General features: G+C 41.5%; 1 protein-coding gene across 9 annotated transcripts in view; it reads right to left on the bottom strand.

Annotated features, from left to right (window-relative positions):
- The window catches only part of MAP4K4 (mitogen-activated protein kinase kinase kinase kinase 4), a 165,384-nt gene that overhangs the window by 25,256 nt on the left and 116,534 nt on the right, over positions 1 to 23,594 (bottom strand). For 4 of the 9 annotated variants that reach the window (XM_063149806.1, XM_063149805.1, XM_063149810.1 and 1 more), the window contains exons 9-20: positions 23,293 to 23,371; positions 21,004 to 21,179; positions 20,265 to 20,337; positions 19,607 to 19,817; positions 12,113 to 12,274; positions 9,936 to 10,022; positions 9,059 to 9,277; positions 5,639 to 5,800; positions 3,400 to 3,630; positions 2,367 to 2,473; positions 1,308 to 1,459; positions 527 to 624 (exon numbers count right to left, since the gene is read on the bottom strand). In XM_063149806.1, the coding sequence (XP_063005876.1) occupies positions 527 to 624; positions 1,308 to 1,459; positions 2,367 to 2,473; positions 3,400 to 3,630; positions 5,639 to 5,800; positions 9,059 to 9,277; positions 9,936 to 10,022; positions 12,113 to 12,274; positions 19,607 to 19,817; positions 20,265 to 20,337; positions 21,004 to 21,179; positions 23,293 to 23,371 (1,757 nt within the window). The remainder of the gene's footprint in view (positions 1 to 526; positions 625 to 1,307; positions 1,460 to 2,366; positions 2,474 to 3,399; positions 3,631 to 5,638; positions 5,801 to 9,058; positions 9,278 to 9,935; positions 10,023 to 12,112; positions 12,275 to 19,606; positions 19,818 to 20,264; positions 20,338 to 21,003; positions 21,180 to 23,292; positions 23,372 to 23,594) is intronic. The other 5 variants (XM_063149808.1, XM_063149813.1, XM_063149811.1 and 2 more) reach the window with 3 other exon arrangements.

Here is a 23,594-nt window from a genome sequence, read left to right as displayed (position 1 = left end):
TGCAGTATCATAAGAGATATAGCTACTGAAGAAAGTTTCAAGGAAAGATAGAAATACTGTGAAAAACCAATGAGTTTCCCAAGATACAACTGGACACAGAGCTGTAATCAATTGTAATAGCAGCCAGATGTAGAAAATGTCAGAAATCTTTCACAGAAAGCAGGAAAAATGTAAGGTCTTACCACTTCTCCCTGCACCATTCAGCCCAGCATTGGCACATTCAGGTCAAATGCACGATCATTGGTCCAGCCCCAGGAAGGAAGCACAAGATTGAAAGAGAGAAAGGCATGGATTAGGAAGGAAGAAATCCAGAGAGCAGAAATAAATCACAGAAAGAGTGCAAAATATAATGTTTGCAGTACTGATGTGCACAAGCAATTGCACAGCCCAGAACATGCTTGCCAGACCCAGCTGATCAACATCAACAGCTGATGTTCACCCCAATGGCACTGAAGGAAGCTCTCAGTGTACTTTTTGTGAATCTACTTAAAAAAGAAGGAGGACAGGGGAGGAGGATGCAACTTACAGCAGGCTTGATAGGTCTGAAGACTTCCTTTTTCTCTTCAGGCTTTTTAGGTGCACTTTCATGGCGCTGTGATGGTGAACCCTCTGATTTGGATGATGCTGCACGTGCCAAGACACCAAAAGGAACACAGAACAAAGCAGATTAAGTAGGGAGCTAAAGTATGTTTTCTTACTTCACTCTGGAGTGAGGAACACATGGGAGGTGACTATTAGGAGTGTCTGACCACAAGACCTAACTTTCACTGGTTCACTACTACATTGTCGCTGAAGGACTATACAAAAAACACCATAAGCTGTGATTTGTATAGGTGCAACTGACCTATATCTGAAGCCAAATAAATGGTCACAACAATTGTAAATCAAAGAGCCAAGTGTGGCCACAAGCTGGAAAACCTCCATCATCATCCAGTGTAGCCCAGCTGAGACCTATCCATGGCAGTTGCTGTCAACAACCACCAAGTATCAGAATGTGCTCTTGCACACATAAGAAAGGGAGGGAGCTGTGAGGGCATGGAGACTGGGCTGTTTGCACATAGGAAAGTGCAGCAGTGCCTGGATGTGAATTCAAGAACAATGAAACAAACAGTTTGAGAACAATTTCTGTGCCTGCTGCCTTTCCCAAGCAAGGATATATGGCCAAGAGGGTACAGAAAGCCAACCCAACTCTGACATTGCATGCTCAAAGGTAGTTCCCTGTGAGGGTTATCGTCTTTATTAATGAGTGTTTCACAGCATCATAAAATTAGAAACACAGTGTTACAGAGGGTAGGAGAAGGACTTACATCTCATCCTGAACCGCTCTCCAGACCCACTCTGAGAGCCAGGGTGGGAGCCAGGTTGTGAGCCAGAGTTGCTTGAGCCAGAAGAACTGCCACTGCCTGGCCTTGGTACAAGCTTCTCCACCCTTTCCCACAGCAGACGAGGCTCTATATTGCTGTATCAAGGGAGGAAAGAAACTCTTTGTCACACACACTTCAGCCCCAGATTCCCAGGTCTAAACTGAAGCATCACTCTCTCTCAGTGTTTTGCTAGTAACTCAACTGAAAGAACACTCTAATGCTGAGATCAGGCCATCAGTAACGCTTCACAACCCAGGCATCAGCTCCCTTCGAAATAACTATTACCGTATTTATGATGGTCAAAAAAAAGTTTAGGTGGGTATAAGCTACTCCTTTTATTTGGAATTATCTACCTGCCTTTCTTATGTATATAACCTGAAGTGGACAATTCTCTCAGCCTGCATGCAGCATCAGAAGTGTCCTAGGCACTAAACACAAACCAAAAAGAACACCAGAATACCCTCACCCCTATCCAGTGAGCTAATTCCACGGTGGCCTGCCCATGTTGCCCTGTTGAACTCAGGAGCCAGCTCTCTCCTCCCCCTTCCTGACCTTGGGTGCTCTGTGTCACAGCCCAGGGAAGCTTTTTCCCCCCTCTTAAAATCTGGTTCTGGCTAAGAGGCCAGAAAATTTCTGAGCTCTCTTCACTTTAGATGTTACAAGCCCTCCTGCTGCCAGTAATCCCCAAGGTATTCCCTGTTGCACCAAAAGGCAAGATATTCATAAACAACCACATTTGTTCCAAAATTTGAAGGGTATTTGAAATTATTGCAAAAATTACAGGGTAGGCAACTCAAATGAGAAGAGGAAAGAAGAAATTTTGTTAGCATTTGTTGACACATGTGCCACATCAAGAGAAATCAATCATTACTGAAAAGGGATCCAACACCATCTTCCTTTCACATCCTACAAGCATTGCCAAAAGCTGTCTGGAAATGCCTGGCTTCCCATATGCCTTTTCCTTCCAATTCAAGAAAAGCAAGGACACATAGGCTTACAAACCTCGTGGAATTCCTTTGACCTGCTTGGTTATTTTGCTGCCCAGTGCCCTGCAGTGGGGAATCACGGCGGGACAGGACTGGTGATCGGGACGTTGTTCTCACAGGTACCTTGGGAGAAAAAAGGTTCTGTTAAACCCATGAAGAGGACAGACAGGACAGGACGATAAAACTTCTCCTGCCACAAAATATATTCTTAAGATCTTAACAACACGTTTTAAGTACAAGCTAGCATCAATGACCAAAAGCAGTGAACAAACACCCACAAAGCCAAAAGCCTTAGCTGTGATGCTGTTCAGAATTTGAATAGAACTTGATGTTTAGTCTTAACATTAAATAGCGTTTAATGGTTATCACACGAACATGTACACACCCCGCTACTCTCCCAACTACTGAGACATCTGAAAAGAATATGGCATTTTGACTGAAGCAGGGGAGGCACAAAGCAATTTGCTGAAACAGCATGAGAATTAGGAGAATAAGCTCAAGGGAACCAAACAAATGCCCGGGAATGGATCAGCAGAAGGCAAAGACTGGTGGGGGGGAGCAAGAATATACTCAGAAGAAGCAAATCCCAGTGGATGGGAGGGGGGAATGGAAGGGGGAGAGGAGGAGGAAATATATTGAATGTTTCCTTTTTGTTCAGATCCATCTTAATTTTAAATAAGTGTATGATTCATAGTTTGGGTTACAAACCGATGAAGAGGAATATTAACTCTGAGCAATAACCTCAGGGATATTTTGAATTATTTCCTGAATGTGGTAATTATTTGTTAACTTTGCATAATAAATTGTTTCTCTGAAATAGCTGCATTCTATAAATAATTACCAATTTTATCTGAAGCTTCAATATTGTACTTCAGGTTGTTTATCATTAACCCATTGACTGAATACCTACATTAAGAACTGCCTTCCAAAATACTGTTACCAGTGCTGGCACAAGGGCACGGTCTTCCCAGTGCCCAGGGCATCACATCCTTAAGAAAACTGTAATTAATAATAAAAAAATAGCACACATCTGTCTTTCTACTCCTTACCCTTGGAGGCACCTCGTCACTGTCTGATCTAGCCCAAGCCTTTTGGGTGGGGTCGGGTACCTCCGACTTAGAGTCAGAACTCTGATTAAGCACTTCACTGCGTGAAGGTGGATATGGGTCCTGGGAACGAAGATGGTGATGAGCAAATTTGGGAGAAGGGTCACTGAAGGAATGGGATCGCGAGACAGGGGAAACATTGTTCTTGAGAGATGCCAGATGGGACCACTGTACCTTACAAGAAAACAAAACATAAAACATTCAATGCGCTCAGTATAACCGGCTTTCCAATCAACACAGAATAAAGGCAGGTGGGGCAGGCAGAGACAAATTGGTTATGGCATTAGGTAAGCGTGGGGTGGAATCGATGCACTTAAAAGCAAGGCAAGCGCCCAAGGAACGTAACAGACTGAAAATACAGCACATATGCAATTTCTGTGTGATGCGCTCTCCACACACACGGACACTGGTGCCCAGAGGGAAAGGGGATCCAATATCTGCACCATGAGCCTGAGCTCAAAGGCCACTCAAGACAGAAGTCACCTTCTGTTCCCTGGTCTTCAGTGGGCTTTGGCCAGGTCTCATGGTGGGCTGGGAAATTTGAAGTGGACATCCAATTGGAGCAATGTACCAAATTAAAGAATGCTGTAAATTGGGTAAACCAACGGACATTTACTTTTTCTAACAAATTCAGGGACTGGATACAGCTTGAAACTTTTGGAGAAAGACCATGACACAAAGCCTTTATTCCTTTACAGTTATTGCAATATATATAAAAAAAAACATAATATATATTGTATTTAGTATACATATGTACAATGCATATTATACTTACACCATATATGTACCATATACTGTACATATATACATATTTATACACAAAGTACACACACACATTTACATGCACACATATTCAATTACACACACTAAGAAGGCATAACAGTGACTAAGGAGTTAAAACTCCATTAGGATTTCCACTGAAATCCATATTCCCTTCAGCCTACTTCCTCTTTGTGCTTAAGCCTGTGTTTCAGAGTTAATTTCTGAAACTAAGGAGGAGGAAAAGTCACAACTGAGGAACATGCTGTTTTCACTCCTAATGATTAAGCAAAACTTTGCTTTCAATCCCAGTTTCAGTAGGCTGGATGTATTTGTTTTTATGTTATTATTATTTCCTCAATTTTAATACACACAGCTGTTGAAGAGCCTGATTATCCTTAATAAGAGTGAAAGACACAGACTTTAAAAGTAACTGGCACAGAGTATGAAGATACAAGTTCAATATTTTGAAATAGTCATAGAGGTTTGAATAAAAGCCAGGAAATAATGAGCAAGAGATGAAGTTCTGTCCTGATTTCTCCCACTCTTCCGTCTGTTCAAATTCTCCTGTTGTCCAAAAGAGTGGCAATACCTAGTCACAATCAGGGATGGTTTTAGCTTGCACTGTCATCAACAGACTTTATGAAAATTCTGCATGGAAACAGAGGAACTAAATGCAGAACTCTACAGTTTAATTTAGCATACCTAAACTGCTCAGAATTCATGGGCTATGACTAACTTTTAGACAAAGGTTACTTTTTCAATTCATGCCATAACTCCTATGGGATCAGGTGTCAAGATCTGAAGGCTCTTGGTTAGAAAACAAAAGAACAATGGCTACCATGCAGCTTAGTAGTTTCAACCTCTTCTTGATTTTCCAGGGGTGGTACAGAGCTTTATTTAGCAACTGCAGGCCTACTGACAACAAACTTGCTTTTCTTAGACATGTTTTGCAAACTCTTTGAAACAGTGCTCACACTGCTAAAACCCACTTGTTTAGTTAGCTTTTTTTTTGCAAGAATTTTAAAAACCAAGCAAGTGCACTTTTTTCCTGAGCATCCTTTTTAGTAGTAAAAACCTTGCACAGAGCAAATTCTGAATTGCAAAATGCTCTGCAACTGCCACCAGCATTTAACCCACTGTGTCACTGCTGCACAGATAATAATGGGGTACAACAGTTCTAGTCTAGCTCTAACATGAAAAAACCCAAACCAAAAAAATACACCGAACCCACAAATCCATCCGTTTATCAACAAAAAAAGCAAAAATAGACAAAGAGCAAATCTACACAATAAGCTGTTTTGTGTAATAGTACTACCCTTTACAAAAGGCTTTTTAAGTGTAAAGATCTGCAAATCTGAAGGAAACACGTTAGGACTTCTGCATTCCCTGCAGGCTCACCAAGATTTTCCTGGGCACTTACCTGGGGCTCCATTGGCCTCTGCAGGGCAGGCTGAGCAGGTTCTGAGTTTCCATTGGAAAAGGACTCTGATCTTGAAGGCACTGGTGGCTCCAACACTTTGCCCATCTGTTTAGACTGTGCTTCAGGGGAGCCCTGATTAGTTTTTCTAAATCTCTCCTCCACCTAAGCCAAAATAAATGGAGGTTAAACCTTGAGTCAGTAAAACCAATTACAGTAGAAATACAAAGGGGAGTACCACCTTTTCTTTACTACAAAGAAAGCAAATACATTTGGGGTTTGGCAGGATTTATCCCTACCACTTTTGCCAGCAAGTACACTGAGTGAACTCCACCAAAGTTCCAAGTAGGCCAATATGGATAATCCATACTAGGGAGAGAGGAGACACAGGAGGTAGCAAGATGTGAGATATGATGAAAGACCATTATGGGCCTTCTTTCTGCCTAGACTAATTTTCCATCAGTACTTTCCTCACAGATAATAAAAAAGATATACCTAAACAGAAACAACTTTACAATATAAAAGTATTTCCCACTGCTATCCTTTACTTGAGCTGCCCACCTTATGCAAGCAATGGTTTTGGATTATCTGCTTTCCTGTGCTTCTCTCTTCAGCAACAGAAGAAGAGACGGGAGATGTTTCTCTACCAGGTAACACTGGAGTCTCTTCAGCTTCAGGCTCAAAAGTGTAGATCTTATCTCTCTTATCAAATACTCTCAGCACAAACTCAAAGGGTGTAGAGGACAGTGCCATCAGTTTGTTTCCTGTTCTCAGGAAGGTGTAGAATTGATCTTATGTTAGACTCAAGAGCTTGCTGAGGGGAAGACTAAATCAGAATGTGCTCAGTCCTCAGCAGACCATGAAGCAAGGTGTCCATGCAGAAATGTCACCTCTATCAAGGCCACAACACTGACAACAAAGTGAGAGGTATGAAGGACAAGAGATGGAGGGAGGCTACAGGCAGAAAGGAAACAGCCTCTCATTTCCTAAGAAAGTCTGTTGCCAGAACCAAGGCAGCATGTGCCAGGTAAGCTACCTCTGAGGAATGCTAAACTCACAGTATTTTATCAAAGCACCAAAGATCAAACTGGAAGCTTGGGATGATTTAATTTGCTTTAGCCCTTGTGCCCAGAGCACAAAACCAGTATTGGGATGATTTCCTAATGTTCCCTAGGAGTGATGGTCTGGAGAGATTGGCCTCCAGAAGACAGGCAAGTTTCCAGACTCCTCGCCTCAGGTGGGCTCCTCTACAAACCCAACCTGCCTCTGCATTCCGAAATTTGAGGATAGTACCAGGTTGCCTATAGGGACAAGCAGACAAGTTTCTGTTAAGGTCTACACAAAACACACCATGTCTTGGGAAGAGTGCAACAATAATGGAGGCAAGCATCTTCACCATGCAATCATTTTCACCACCGTGTTCAACTTCATAGAGGCATTCTTTAAAGTCTAAAAAACAGGCCAGACTCCTTGTTATGAATAGAATAAGGAAAAGCCTCAAGTCTTTCTGTCTGAAGCAACAGGTTTTCACATCTCTAGCTGTAGATTATAGGAAATTTCTTCTACAAAGCACATAAACTGCACGAGCAACATGTCCTCAAAACCAGACAAGTGGCAAGGAGATAGAATACATTCCTGGACAGAAACAGTTCCTATTCCAGTCATCTGACTGTCTGTACCTGGAAGTGACATTAAGTTGTAATCTTCCTGCTGTTTCCCAATGCAATCTTAACTTAGAATTCCTTTTCCTTATCTCCTCGCTGCTACTGCAATGAGGAAAGAAAACTAATCACCAATAAACTTTGCCAGGCAGGAAGGTCAGTCCACTTCACCTTACCATCCCAATATCAGCATCTCTGTAGGTGGACACTTTTTCTGGAGAGCAGTATGGCTGAAAGTATGAGGCACAGAACACTCATTCCAATTCACTGTTTTTTGTAAGGAATGATGTCAGAGTTAATGCCTGCTGCTGGGATTAAATTGTGCCATTCCCACTGCCGGGTATCAAGACCTTATGGCTATACTTCTATCACATTTTTTAAAAGACTATTATACAATGATCTCTGGGAAGATCTGACTACCAATCAATTTTTCTGTCTTTACTCTTTTGGGCTAGAGCAATCACAAAAGAAAGACTACAACAGGAAAAACAACTGAGTCAGTGGTTCTCCTAAAGGATGGAACACTTAAATCTTTTTCTCACCTTTTCAGCTCTGAAAGGAAAATGAAGCAGATACAGTTCTGCATCCCTCTAAATTCCAACCAGCATTCAGGCTGGACAGAAGTGCTAGACTGGCTATGCCTTCACTGAGGTGGGCCAAGAGCACGCAATAAGGACAAGAGTGCAGGTTCCATGTCTGCACCATCACATACCAGACAAGTCTGAACTTCTCCCAAGTAAGAAAGACACATCAGATACTTCAACCATCAAACAGAATGGATGAGATAGGACAAACATAGTTTATTAAGAACCTGGACAACAGCATCTAGAATAAAATGAGTTTGCGTCCACCAAGCCCAAACAATAGTACTTCAAAGACTAAGAGGCCCTGCTGGATGAAGCTGAACCAAAAGCTATTTTATCATGTTTAGCAGGCCTAAATATATTTTCTGTTCTTGTTCCAAAATGTATTTACCTAGTTCCCACATGCAGGTGATGAATGCCATTAAGAGCTTGGACTAACATTGCCCAGTCTGGTGGTTTGTGGGCAGTATGGTGCTCAAGGGAAACACAAGAATAAGATCACTGAAAGAAAGCCAAATATACATCAAAGAGGTGTTCACTTGCTTACCAATGTTACTCATGGACCAGTGAAGACTCACTGAAAGGCAGAGCACTTCAGATCAACTTGTAAGTGCCTGAAGTCAAAGAAGGCAGCACCATAGAGTTTCAAAAGAGTCCTAGTGATCTCAGAAAAGAATACTTAACATTTCAGAAATGAAACTAATGAAATTCAGGTTTGTGCTCGCGAGAAGGAAATTTTGAAAAGTGTAAGTTAAAACACCAAATGTGTACACATGTGCTGAGTGTTAACATCCATCATAGGTTTGTGCTTTCCAAATGCCTCTCAATTTCAAATCACCAGTACTTGCCAGAGACACAGACCACTGGACCAACAGTTCCTAAGAAAACATGTCTGATGAAGCACAGACACAACTTCCTGACATGATACTTCCAAAACCAGGCCCCTTAGTCAGCAGACTTCCAGACCTTCTTTCCAACTTTTACACCTCAAAAAGCCTGAACTCCAGTGATTGCAGCAGAAGTACTCAGAAGCTGCCCTAGGGCTTGAAAACCAGTAATCAACAGTTAAAATATCCTGCTCCTTATGAGTGGTGCTTTGGTGTAGCAGAACTGCAGCCATGCTGATGGCAGCAGGCAGAGAAGCAGTTAGCAGACTCCTGTTCACTAGCAGGACTTACCTCACGTGCTCTTTCAGCAGGCTCATAGTGGGATTTAGGCTCAGGGGTATGATAGCTTTGTTTATTTCTTTCTTGCTGCTGCTGCTGCTGCTGTTGCTGCTGTTGCTGCTGCCGCCTGTGGTCGTGCTGCAGCGACAGGAGGTAGGCTTGCTCCTGCTGCAGCTGCCGCTGGAGTCGCTCCGCCTGCCGGTGCTCCTCCATCTCTCGCCATCTGTATTCCTTTGAGAGAACGGGGCAGGAATTCAAGACATGACACTGACTGTAAGGTGGATGTGTCCCTACCAATCCCATTAAAAATGCACCTTTCTGGTTGCTGTTTTGTTTGTTTCTTTGTTTTATTGTTAATGTGTAACCGAGAGCTAATTTAGACCCATATGACTTGTGTCTTATGTTGGGAAAGTCATGAGTGTACTGCTAAGCTTGACATGATTGGAGAGTTATGACAAAACTGATTTTTATTAAAGGGAAAAAAAGAGTTGTTTATACTAAATCCAGTCTTAAGTTCATAAAACAATGATTTAGACCAACACTAGGCCATTGTATCCTGGGGTGGATTTACATATCATGTGTGCTTTTGATCTGCAACACAAGCACTCTAGTTCTTCACTGAATGCCAAGGTCTGTTCAGAAACTCGACCACCACACCAGAACCGTTCCACTTTAACATAAAGCCTCCTCTTATTGCCCAGAAAGCAGTGTGACCATACAGCACTTCTCATATGTGCCTGTCAGCCCACAACACTAGCATAAATGGCCTTTTAATCAAGCTCCTTTGTTGTCATACTGTCAGTGCAGCTGTGCCCGACTGAGGGAAGCCTAGGACTGGCTGGATAAATGGATCCTATAGCTACTGAACAAAACAGATACAGTGCTTTACCAGTAACATGGCCTGCTCCTGGAGCAGCTGCTGCTGTAGAATTTCCAAGTGCCGCTGCTCCTCTTCTAGCTGTCGCCTGATATACTCCTGTCACATAGAAATTACCCAGCAATAAATTTATTCAAAAGGAATGCATCAGAACCCCCTGGGTGGAACACCACACGCTACTTCCCCAGTTCAGCTTTATGAGAAACTCACTTCAGGATGGATTAGTGCCTGCAGAACAATTTAGGAAGCTCTGCCTCCTGAGCATTACATTTTGGCCCCTCCTGTTCTGAAATGTGCACTCCTGCAAATGTTGCCGGCATGGGCCAGTGCTCATTTATGTATTTTGGAAGTGGTTTCAAGAAGCAGCAAAATGCACTTGAAGGTTTTGGTAAGTTAAAACACAGCAAGTCTGACTCAACACAGCCAATACAAAGTCACATGCAAGTTGTATTAAACATTAGTGTGTTGCACTGGTGCGATGAACTGTTAGCAACAGCTAGAGCCAGGCATAGTGTAGGCAGAGCTGGAGCAAGCTCCCCCAAACGGGCTCTGCCAAGTGCAGTTGGGACCTGCCCTGCCGAGTCTCCCCTGCCGCCCTCACCAGAAGCCTCTCCTGAGCAAACACTGCCAGCCTTGCTGAATTATGCGATGGTTATGACACAAACAAACATCCACCAGGAAACAGAAATTAGACCAAACTCACTTGCTCTTGCCATCTAGCCACCTCTTCACCTGCAGCCTCAACAGGTCAAGACATTAACCCTCGCTTCACCTACCCCTAGAAGAACTCAAACTCTGAAGCACCAAACCCAAGCTGGTAACATCCTATCATGCAATTAATGGAAGTATGTAACATGTGCATGCGCACACACACAAGCACACGCACACATTTACAGTGTATGCATAAAGAAATCAATGGATCAGTGATACAGTGATGGGAGTTATAGAAAGTCTTGTGACAGACTGATGAGATACACCATACTGCTGTTACGCACATTGGCTGAGCCACAGTTTGAGTTAACAAAAATTCTAAGAGGGAATGTGTCTTTTTAAAAAAAAGAATAAAAATTCAGAGTGGTTCAGCTTGGCCACACCAATTAACCATTTGTCTTTACTGGCACTGTGCGTAATTAGCATTTCAACAGTTTAAAAAGCAGCTGGGGGAATACCCGGTGTCTGCCCAAAAGCAAATTGCTATGCTGTAATTAGAGATTTTCCATATATTTATTCCCATTGGTTAGTCTTCTCTCCTTTTGACTCAAGAATCTTTGAAACATACACAAACACAATAAAATTTCCCAGTAACACAATCATCAGTGATCTCAATACAGTGAATTTATGTAAGAAAAAATTAAGGTATGTCAGGCCAAACCCAGCATTCCTGAAGTTAATGGGAAATTTACAATCAATCAGCCTCTAGGACAGAAATTTTGGCCCTTTATTTGCAATCAGCATTTTGCAGTACATGCACAGTAAGTATTGCTCTGATTATCACCCTGATTGTTATTAAAGGATTTTAAAACATGCAGATTTCATGCATAAATATAGCAGCTGAATTTCACAGTTTAACAAGTTTCTCAGTTGTACTTTCAATGTATTAAGGGCACACTGGCATAACTTAAGATATATTTGTTGCCTGAATGGGCATACGTTACTGATTTTAAACAGAATAAGAGAGGGAAATTGCATATTGAAGTTTTAGGATGGAAAATCCTGTGCAGCTCAAAGATTCCATCTCAAATTCAGAGTACACAAAGTTCATGCCAGTGACCAATTCTGTGTGCCAGAAGTTGACACGCAACAGAGCTACCCTTCTCTTGGGAGGCCTTCTGATCAGGGGCACGTCCTGCAAGAACCACTGATCCAGCAAGACAAGCCTAGAAACAGTTTTCAGTCCCAGTCATGATTTTGCCAATTCTGGTGATTTTAGTCCAGCCCAGGGGCATGAACTGAATTTAGAATGAGTACTGCAACAAGACTTCTTTTTTTGAGAGAATATTGAGGCTGCCAGAATTTTCCATAAAGCCCTACAATCCTATGTTAGTGCACTTGCTGTCAAAAACAACAAAGATGAAAGAGTTAGTGTTACATTGCCTCTAAGCTGATTCAGGCTTACTACTTTTTTAAAAATTAAATTAGAATTTAGAAGAAACAAACGTATTGCACATATATCTGTATCATGGACTCACCTGCTCCCTTTCTACCCTCCTCTTTTCCTCCTCTGCTCTTCTTCTCTCTTCCTCCTCCTTACGCCTCCTCTCCATTTCTTCCAGACGTCTTTTTTCCTCCTGTTCTCTCCGCCTCTGCTCACGCTCTTGTTGCCTTCGAGCTTCCCTTTCTCTTCTTTGTTGCTACAAAAAGGGAAAAGAAACCACAGAGTTTTACTTTTGCTGTTATCAAAGAAAGAGGTGGGGTTGTTTTCTATGGTGAAGAGCGGGATTTACCAGGACTAGCAAGCTCTGCAACTGAGTGACAAAACAGTTTATGCAAGTGCTCCACCAGGAAACCAAACTCATACCCAGCACACATCTATCCCTAGAAGCAACCTCACTTAGACACTCTGGTTTCTTCATGCACACACAAAATGTCATGTACCATATTCTTGCTGACAATCAAGGTGTGGAAACTTACTCCTCTCTTCAAAAAAGGCTAACACAAACCCCAATCCTCAAACAACTGTTGAGCTCAAGAGATGACAACTTGACATCAACAGCCTACTTGTTGCCAAAAGGGAGTGATCAGCCCTACTAAATCAGCTAACTCAAATGCCAACTATCTGAACTTTCCCTAAGTAGCTTGTCTCTTAAAACAGTTGGTCTGCTAAGAATTTTGTAGAGTTGGCCCAACAATCAAGCTTAATTTCATGCACTGCCCAAAACTTTGCCTAAGAGAGAAGGAAAGCTGGCCAACAGCACTTCAGCTCCTCCCAATACATCAAACGCACCTTTATGTAAAAGAGGAAAAGCAGCAACATAAGATATACACTTACACAGATAAGCTTCCACACATGACCCAAATACAAACAGGTGCTGATTAGGTGTGCTCAAGTCTGAAAAGAACCTGGAAAACAGCTCTAGAAAGCATGAACTGACTCATTTATGTCTATAGAGCACCATATATGACTTCAGAGAAGACATTTTAGATGCCCATGTAGTCGTGACCAATTCTTCCTGCACTCCAGCATAAGCATCCAGTTACTCCACCTACCTCGAAATCCCAGGCAGCCTCCCACAACTGCCTAAGTGTCAAAAGACCCAGCTGTCTCCTGTTCAACCATCAACTGGGAATATCACTACATTTACTTTCTTTATAGGTTTCTACAACATACTAAAAAAAAATATGGAAGAAAATTAAACCAAAAAATAGCACACACAAATTTAATCCCAAGAACAAAAATGAAAACCTACATTGGTTATTTGTCATCACGTTTATGTTCAGGTTAATACTATCCCAAATTTCTGTTGGAGCAAAGCTGCCACAGATTTGTCTGTGTTAAGATACTTTAAATAGTCCAGCAAGGAAGAGCACTCAAAGCTTTACTTTGGGTTCACAAATCCAATTACTGGTGTGAGTTTCATAGTTTGCTCAACTGAAAAAGCAAAGGCTGATCTACACTTGCTGTGTTACTTCGTGGGATGAGCTTTCTCTGCTTGGAACATTTTCCTGCATTACTATGAAGGAACTGAAATATCAACAGCCTTTCCATCTTCTGGAATCTGTTCTGACATGACAGTGGAGAAGAAATACTAGGGGGGAGGAAAAAGATGGCTCTTGGGTTTTCTGAGCTTTTCTGCCAAGAGAAATTGTGGATGTCCCATCCCTGGCAGTGTTCAAGGCTAGGCTGGATGGGGCTTTGAGCGCTGAAAGATGTCCCCTGCCCATGGCCAGAAGTTAGAGCAGGATGGTTTTTAAAGGTCCTTCCTACACAAACCATTCTGTGATTCCACCAATTAGTAGCACTTAAATAATACAGGCTGCTTTCCAATTCTCTTTCATTAACTACAGTTTGGGGGAAGATGTGACTTTCCTGGAGACCACTGCTGAAACACACCCACGCTGTAACTATCATGCCCTCTTCCCTGGCCCACAGCATCACGCTGGGTTCACTACCACCTTCCTGTGCCACAAGACAAACTCTTTCATCCCCCACACTTTCTTACTGGATCTTCTCAGAAACACAGCTTCCTTGCTCTTGCATCTCTTCTAACTAAATCCATTTACCAGCCTTTTCACTCGTGCTTAAGCCAACTCTCCTCAATGAATGTAGATATAAAAATAGCAAAAGCGCTGCAAGGCAGCTACGGCACGCGGTGCATTTCATAGGTTTCACTGCTTCCCCTCCTTCATTTTTTAAGCACTGTAAAAGGATTAAGTAGGCACTTTTATTTCTGAATATATGCCTCAGTGTCAAGCAATTGCTACATTTAAGTCAATATATTCAGGTCCTTCTTGGCTAATCAAGTCTGACAGGCTTTTGTTTAAGAAAAACTAAGACGTGAAGTACTATAATGCTGCTGCCTTGAGGATGCAAGAGACAGCACACTGCTGACTGGTTAATATAATATGCACATTTATCAACTCAAACAATATTGTGTTGACATTGTTAAGTGGATATTGCAGATCTCAGGATGGCATCATTCTCACCACAAGGAAGACGGGCAAATTCATCGCTTCTTGAATTAATTCAGAAGTATTCAGCAATAATTATAAATAACTGAACTTAATATGAGGAAAAATGAGCTACAAACTGATTAAGAGAGCCAGTTTCCCATGGCAGCACAAAACAAAGTCAATTGTCAAAAGATGAGATTTTTAATGAAACCTTGATCCAGATATCTAACTCAGCACAATAGCAGATATTTATTAGCCAGCAAAGGAATAGACGGGGAAAATGGATTTAAGACAAATCTCACAAATGTGCTACTGTCTATGTGCCAAAGTAGGCAGGGAGATCAGGATTCTCAGCATCAATTCCACCTTCCCATCAGACACTGTCTCAGCCTCCTGCCAGGTGAGTGGGAAGGGAGTACCCAGCACTGCAGGAGCCTGCACAAACACACTGCATGATCCTCTTATTCCCAGCCCCAAATGTATAATAAAGGTTTCACTTCCTTTGCATGTGGCCTTTGAAACTTCAGCATCAAACCAGTGGTCATAAGTGAAGTGGAATTTACTTTTAACATGCCCACGGAGAGGAAACTTACAGTGACAACCATCTCTTGGGTCCTGGTGCACATCTTGTCAAAGCAATGCCAAAAGTGGTTTGTAGCAAGTTGAGTTGACCCAATCTGGCTTCAGAGCCAGCCCTATACTGACTTTCTTGCATCCATCTGCTGGCACATGGTTGCCTTCCTGACTGGCTCTAGCAACTCTTCCATGAGGACACCAAACCTGATCACTGTGTGCCTTAGGCCTGCCCACAGGACAGGAATGGGACAGGGAAAACCATTCGTTAAAATCAATGTCACATTTCTACATATAAAAATTTGCCTTCTAAATTTAGTTTGTGTAATTGTCAGATACTGTAATTTTTGGTCATGCACTACAAAAAAAAAAAAATACTGCTGTCCAAGAAACAGCAGGTATAGATCAAGATTCCCAAACTTAGGGATGCATATGCAGATCTTCTCAAGTTGGTACAGTATTACCAACTTTCTTGCACATTGCAGATGAAAAGCTTATTTCCAAGGAGCAAACTGTTACCCAGAAAGTAAGGCAAGAACTCTTCAAAGAAATGTCAGACATGCCAAAACAGAATTTTGGCAGAGCCCATACTGCCTCAAATTACTGCATTTCACAAAATGGGCATTTACTATGCAAACAACATTTAAAAAACCCACAAAGAAAATACAGTGTCAATACCCAAGCTCCTTATCTGGTTTTAGGGTGCAATAATAATGATCTTATAATGGAACCTGACATCTCCAAACTGGAAGTCTATGCAGTAGAGCACAATTTACCAGGAGGGGGCAATGCAACTACACAGGCAGTTCATCTACACCAATGAATTCAGGCCCTTCTTCCTACAGTGAAATGCTCAAGATAGATACAGATCCTTTAATTTTAAATTCCTAAAGTATTATTACTATGTCTCATATTCAAAAGAAGACTGATGATACCTATATTAATTATTTCTTTCACAAAGAATTAGGTAGCCTGGTATCAGCTTAGAAAGAGAATCGGCAAGATTAATAAAGAGATTTTTGCTTTGTCCACACTAGAGATAAACCAGAAGTAGAACTTCTTACTCAGTACCAATCCAAGATGCAAGCAATTCAAATTAAGTAGATAAGAATAAGCTCCCCTTCTGTAAAAGATGTAAAGCCCTGGCAAAAATTGCCTGCAGGTACACCTACATTAGCATCTTGGTTCAGATCAGGAGTGCTCTTTTGAAGTGAATCATCCAAACATCTCCACTTATCCAGTTTTGTTTCGTATTCTGAAGATGTCTTGGAGTGCCAACCACACCTTTTGGATGAAATTAAAAAGGCTGATGCACTCCAACCACAAGCAGGCACAGAGTCTAGACCTCAGCCAGTCCAAAGGAATTCCTCCTGTCTTTAAACACATGAAGTCTTCAGGTCCTCAGCACTTTAATTATTGTGCTCCACAATCTGCTTCTACAGGACTGGACTACTTGCCAGTGTAGCTATAAGCTACCACTTCAAAAACATCCATCTTAGGTTCCCATAACCAGGGACAGAGACACCATTTAATGCAGCTATCCTGAACTGTGGAGGTCCACAGAGAATGGGATTCCGGCACAGCCAATTTTTAGCTTCCTGAGCCAGACTCAGTTTTGCAAGTACAAATCCAAATGCCTTCTCATACTCAGCAGTTGTCTCCACGTTGCTGAATAGAATCACAGAATCCCATTAAAACAGCCAGGAGCAGGTCAGATTTCTTGTTTAAACTAGCTAAACACCTACATAGTTGACAGTCTTTATATGTCTTTTAAACGAGGATTGAGGGTGGGACAAAATCCCAGTCGCAAAATTCTCATGTAATTTTCTGTAGTTTGACCACATGTCATTTTCACCTCCTCAGCAAGACACAAACTACAAGGTTCCTGCAACAACAACTTTTAGAAGTCACCTATATGCCTTTTAAAAAGTAATCTTTTCTCTAATACTGCTGAGAATTAGAGTTTTTGGCAGATGTCCTAAACACCGTTCCTGTTACAGTCTCGGTCAAAACTGTCTGGGCTCTGTGCCAGCATTGTAAGAACAAGCCCTCAATTTTAATTTAGGAAGTGGGGAGGGGGGGAAGTATATGCCACTTGTTCAGGAAGATTATCTAATGCATAAAATTCTACCAAAGAATATTAAATAGGTATATGCATACATACTTTACACAAGCAAAAATTATAAGACAGCAAGTCTGGTAAAAATATCAACTCATTTATGAACGCCCTGAGCTTCAATGCCTGACATTAATCTTGACTCCCATTATCAAGCTCCTCATTGTTTACTGGCTTCATCAAAACAGGGGGGGTGAGTTAAGGACAAAGTGACAACATTTAAATATTTTGGCCTTCAATTGTGTCACAACACTGATGTTTATCTAAATTTGTGTCTACTACCCTTCCCCCATCTGAAAGAGCTTGTTTTGGCTGCTGTTTTGTTGAAAACCACTTGGGATCATACATTTTTCCAACACAAGATCCAATTAACTAAGTGGGATTTTTTTGAAAGCTAAATGTGAGTCTTTTCTTTAATGCACTTGATGAACAATATGCCTACACCATCACCTGCAAAAGGAAACTTTTTTAACTCACCTATTTTGTAACTTATTCCTATTTATGCCTCCAAGGAACCAGGCAGAGGTTACAGACCCATACAAGGTAAAAAGCTTTGATCTTACAAATTTTACATGTTTTACCATGCAACCTTGTTCAGGATTACAATCTACATTACATGCTGTCTTGTGGTTGTGGAAGCTGTCAGTTTTATTTTGGATTTTAAAAAGCAGAACTTATTAAACATAACTTTCAGGTAACTGCCTTTTCTTTCTACTTGCTCATTCTGTTATAACTGTAACATCCCCAAAAAGTTCAACCCACACAGAGAAAATGGTGCATTGCTTTGCTTTACTGGCAGCAGCAGCCCCTTTATTTTAAAAAGAAAATACAGATTTTAAGAGTTGCACTGATTACTAAAGTTAAATGACCTAGATAATTTAATTGTAATCCTCTTCCTCAACAAAAAAAAATACTGCCTGCAGAACCTTAGAGATTAAAGGGGCATTTAAAATAAATCATTGACTCCCATACTAAGAAAAATTTGAGCAGTTAAACAGTAGCTCAACTTTTGCCCACCTTTGACAACAACTATCTTTTATTTTCATATTTTTCTAGTATCTTTTTTTACTACTTACTCCCCCCACAAACAGTCTAAAAACAGTTGGAAGTGCTATGAGGTTTATCTTGGCATTCTCTGAAGGGTGGGAAAGAAACAGAAGAGAAATGGGCTTTATATGCCTTCTCCTCATTCCTCCTTATGGATTCATGTGTGGCTGAATCTTAGCTACCAATCCCTCCTTATAGCAGCACTAAACTCTATTTGCACTTTGGAAAAGAGGGATAAGGAGCATAATGTGACCTGGAAAGGTATTTGGAACTTTGTATAACTTGTTATGCAAACAGGTCACGGGATGCAAATCAACATTTGGTCCTGGTTGCATCCTCATTAAACGTTACCAGGATTTGGAAAACCAGACTGGGTGTAGTTTTTCCATCACTGCTAAGTGAAAGGTTGAAACAGACTCAAGCAAGAGGTCATTTAAGGACAACTGGAATTTGACCCTGCACTTCCTGAAGAGCCAGAGCATTGGTTTCACTTCAACTCTGTGTCATACCCAGCTCTGGCCTGAAGAGCTGTTTTGAAATCCTCCTATTTCTGAAGCTCATGCTGCATATTCCATCTACACATATATATATATAAATGCACACGAGATCTTAGGAGGTGAAAAGTATGACAGAACAATATTGTCCACATACATTCTTTTATCTTCCAGTACTGTATAGAAATTGCATACTTACTGTATCACAAAAGTATGATTTACATATTTGTAATTCCTGCAGAATTATAATTTTAACACTGATTTACGAAATTATTTATAGATCTACCTTTAAAGGCCCCTTCCAATCCAAATCATTCTATTATTTTATGATCTAGGTGGTTTTTAGTCACTAAGCTACTGCTCATGAGAGAATAATACATTAAAAAACAGGCTTCCATCTACCATGAATGAGTGCCAAACACATGTTTGAGAAAGCTTTAAAGGGAAATCTGAAAAATGTTATGGCCCCCAAAACAGTACTCTTGAGAGAAAAATCCACCTGGGAATAATTTATGTCTCCTCTTCTGTCTACCTAAGCCTAGACAAAGACCAAGAATGAGCCTCTTCCACAAAAAACGCCTTCAAACAACCCAGCTCTGGCTCCTGTTGTCTTCATAGGAGCTGCTGGATATTCAAATGCTTTGGAAGACGTCTTATATTCAAGTATTCAATCATGGATTTAAGTGCTTAGCTCTACGTTTAGAGGTGGATATTCACTTGATGTTTTCTTTCCTGAGATATCCTGGGGGCTACAAGGAATTATTTTGAAATGGGTGTGGGAATGGGAAACAAGAGCGGGAGAGGGGCTTCTGTCCCCCCAAACTCCAGTCTCCTGTTTCTACCTCTTCCAGCCGCCTCCTCTGCTCCTTCTGCTGCTCGATGCGTTTCTGCCTCTCTGCCAGCAGCTGCCTCTTGTACTCCTCCTGCTCACGGAGCTGCTGCTCCTGCAGCAGCTGCTGCCTCCGAAGGGCCTCGGACCGTTCCTTGTTTTCCTGCTGCAGTCTCAGGAAATCACGTCGGAGGGTTGATTCTCCAGGCACATTGACAATGGAACTGCAACAAGAGGAAGTTAAAGCCTTCTGTATGATAAAGCCTGATGGACCATTAAATACTCTTGCCAAAGCAGGGGAACATTAATAAAATATATCATGATGTTAAAGTTTAATCTCGTTTCTTTTGGAGCAAAGACACTGGATGTATGTCAAATACACGCTCTCAGTGGAAGGCGTGAAATGAGGCCAAGCAAAGTAAGGACGATTGCTAACACTGTGGAGACCCTGATCAATCATATTTGCCATAAATCCAAAGCTTGTTTGCTCTAAGTCATAGGAGGGGGAGCTTTCAAACCTTTAACAGTCACAGTATAGGTATTCAAACCCTTTGAGTAGTTTGTGCATTCACTTAATAAGAGACAGAAATTTAGCATGCTGATTTATAATCACAGACCTTTAGACTTACTCAGCATGGTCTGCCCAAAGCCATCCCAAAAGCAATTATTACCTTGGCTCTCCTTCTTGTTCAGGCACTTCCTCCTCTTCTTCCTCACTTCCACTATATTCATACTCCGTCTCATCTAACAGGAAAGAAATAAAGGCCTGGATAGTACTTTAATTTTAGGGCAGTGGGGCATTGCAGCAGCACCTCAGTAAACCAGCTCCTGTCCCCTTCAGTGAGAAGATCCATCACAGACCCTAGAACTCATTCTACATATATAAGCTCATCTTCCCAGTGGCACAGTGGTTTGGAGAAGACTTCCAGCACACTCCCTGAACAACACCAGGTTTTACATGTAAGACAAGACACCTGGAGAACTTCAGCACCACCTGAATAAGGAGAAAAGGCTGCCCAAAACATTTGCTTCACAGCTCTTGTGATGGGTTATTTCCTGTGAGTCTGATTTATGGCATCATTCCAGGAAATTAATCTACCACAGACTAAAGAAGGGAAAGGCATACATGCCAATATCCTCTTAAATACTGTTTAATGCTTGTATGGAAGAGTGGCTAGCAAGTGAGCAAATTTAATCTATCAGAAAATACAGCACTTGAAATTTATACTTTCTCTGTAAAGGACAGAACAAAACGGAGCCTTCTGATAGTCAAACTATGAATTAAAAAAGAACTTTTCAAGGATTTGTGCTATAGGAGCTTCTCTTGGAGTGGGTATTTAGAATGCAAAACAGGACAAAAACATGCATGTTTGACAAGTGGCAAAGACTTGATTTTTAGAAGCTGCATACCTTTCTCTCCTCTCTTCTTCCTGGTCCTGTCTATATGGTCCTTAAGCTGGATTCGGACTTGCCTTTCATTTGGCTGGTCACGTATAAAGGGATGTTTCAACAGCTGTTCTGTAGAAGGTCTCTGCATGTAATTCTTCACTAGACAACCTTCTATAAAGCTGAAAAACTTTTTCGACCTGAGAAAGCAGGAAGGGGAAAAAAAGCAAAAGATGAGAAGTAAAACTCAGATGAAACATTTTTCCTGTCCTTCCTCAAAATAATTTCCTCCAAGAGCATCATGTCCCAGAGAACAGTACAAGTGCTGCCTGCAAGTGTACCTCCTGAACAGATCTGAGTGTGTTCCAGCTGAGCACTGGGCTGGGGTGACACAGGGCTGGAGGGACACAGGGTGACATGAACATTCTTGGAGCACCCAGGCACAGCCTCACTTGTGCCTTGTAATGTGCCCTCTTTCAGAAGGATAACTGCTCTGAAAGGCAGGATCTGTGAGTCAGGTAAATCATGTAAACCCAGCCTAGATGCTTCTGGATCAGAGCTGGATAGAATCCAGCCTGCTTGGAGCAGAGGCAGGGCAGCTTATCCATGCTACAGACAGCCATTCCCAAAGTCAGGAGAACTGAATGTCTGCCACTCTCCCGACACAAGCAGCACCACACTGCTTTTGCATGCACCTGGGCTCACAGAGTTAGATCTGCCAGAATTTAAGATTATTTTATCTTTTACCTTAAGACTCACACACAAAAAAATTTTTACAGAACTAGAGGTGGGTGTTGGTCAGTGTTTGTCTGTTCAACACAGGCACTTTGAGTCTCTGACATAATTTAAGGGCATGAACTAAACTAAACCCCCTCTGCACACAGAATAAACTGACAGGGCATGGGAGTTAGATAACCTGCAGCACCACCCTTCCAAAATCTGCACTTCATTTGAACTCATGAAGGGGGATCTCTGCAGAAAGAAGTCACTAAACAAGCCACCTGCCAAAATCCAACAGTGGAAATACTCAAAACCACAATGAAGCACTGAACAAGTTGCCCAGAGAAGTTGTGGATGCCCCCTGATCCCTGGAAGCATGCAATGCCAGGTTGGATTGGTTTCTGAGCTACCTGAACTAGTGGATGGCATCCCTGTCCATGGCAGGGTTTGGAATTAGATGATCTCTAAGGTCCCAACCCAAGCTGTTCTATGACAATTGTACAACTTTGTCATCATTTGGCCTCTCTTCTCATAACCTGCACCTGAGCAAGCTATCAAAACAGCTGAGTTACAGCAACACTGCCTTGGAGCAGAGCTGCTTTTTCACTGGTATGTGCTCTCAACCTGCTCCAGTGCTTGGAGAGCAAACATCCTCACTACATGCCTAAGAGGAAAAACAATGATTTCCAACCATCAGTTCACTTCCCTACTGCAATAAAAAAGGCTGAATCCAACATAACTTGGATGTTCAGTTTTTTTATTCCTCACACCTTGAATGTCATTATTTCACATAAAAATGTCAATGAATGGCTAATGCAAATGGCACATATGCATCTCTATTCTCTTAATATATGCAGAAGGCAAGTAAGAGAGCAATGCCTTGACAGTATACAAGTGCATAAATAAGTCAATCCAGGTAAAGACCAAGCCCAGCAAGTAAGACATGTTTATACTATGTCAATATTGAATACGCAGTCCAATCACTTCATTATTTTGACAGGATCACAGCATCCCATGATCCCATTCTATCGATAAGAAACCTCTTTCTACAGAGTACTTTTGTTTCATATGTGCCAGTTGTAACCAGTAACTGGGAGGAAATCCTCTGATACTAATGGATTCTTCTCAGCTGGCAAGAAGCAGGCACTCAATTCCAACCGTTTACAATAATTATAGTAAAAGCCTTCATTAGTTTTAATAGCTCCTTTCTATTTAGCAACTAGAACACCATAGCACTGTTCTGTTTCTGTGTTATGGTACATCTGAGAAAACACACTGTACATTAAGAGTGCTACAGGAGTCTATATTTTAAAACATGGATCCATTTGTCACCTTAATACAGATGCTGCTCTACTGAAAAAGAAAAACCAAAAATTTTGGTATTTATTTTCACACAATTTGAGATGGAATTTCTCTGGGACAAACAGAACTAAATAATGCATACATTTTATTTCTTCCTTTGATTCAGAGGCACAAAAGATAACAGAGATTTTGCTAACTTAAATTGCTTTACAATTCTGTGGAAGGGGTAACAAAACTATGCAATATGAGAAAACTTCATGCTAGACAAGACAAGATATAATAAATACATACCATTTCTTGGATTTTAACCGTGGGGGAGGGTTCCTGGGTATCAGAAAGAGTGCCCTCATGGGGTGCATGTCACAAAGTGCTGAAGGGAAGAAAACAGAGACATAGAGACACTGGTTTAGCTGCTCTCTGTCAATGCCATGACTTGAGCTTCCACAACCACTCCCACCATCCCCAACATCCATGCAGTAGGTGTAGACAGCAACACAGCTAAATGGAATTAGCCCAAAATGACAACAATTCCATAGCTCAATGGGCCAATGGCAGCCCAAAAAGAGCAAGAGGTCAAAGCACGGATCAGCCTC

Source organism: Melospiza melodia, chromosome 2, assembly GCF_035770615.1.
Source record: "Melospiza melodia melodia isolate bMelMel2 chromosome 2, bMelMel2.pri, whole genome shotgun sequence".
NCBI classification, from domain to species: Eukaryota; Metazoa; Chordata; class Aves; order Passeriformes; family Passerellidae; genus Melospiza; species Melospiza melodia.
This window is presented reverse-complemented; position numbering and strand designations above follow the sequence as displayed.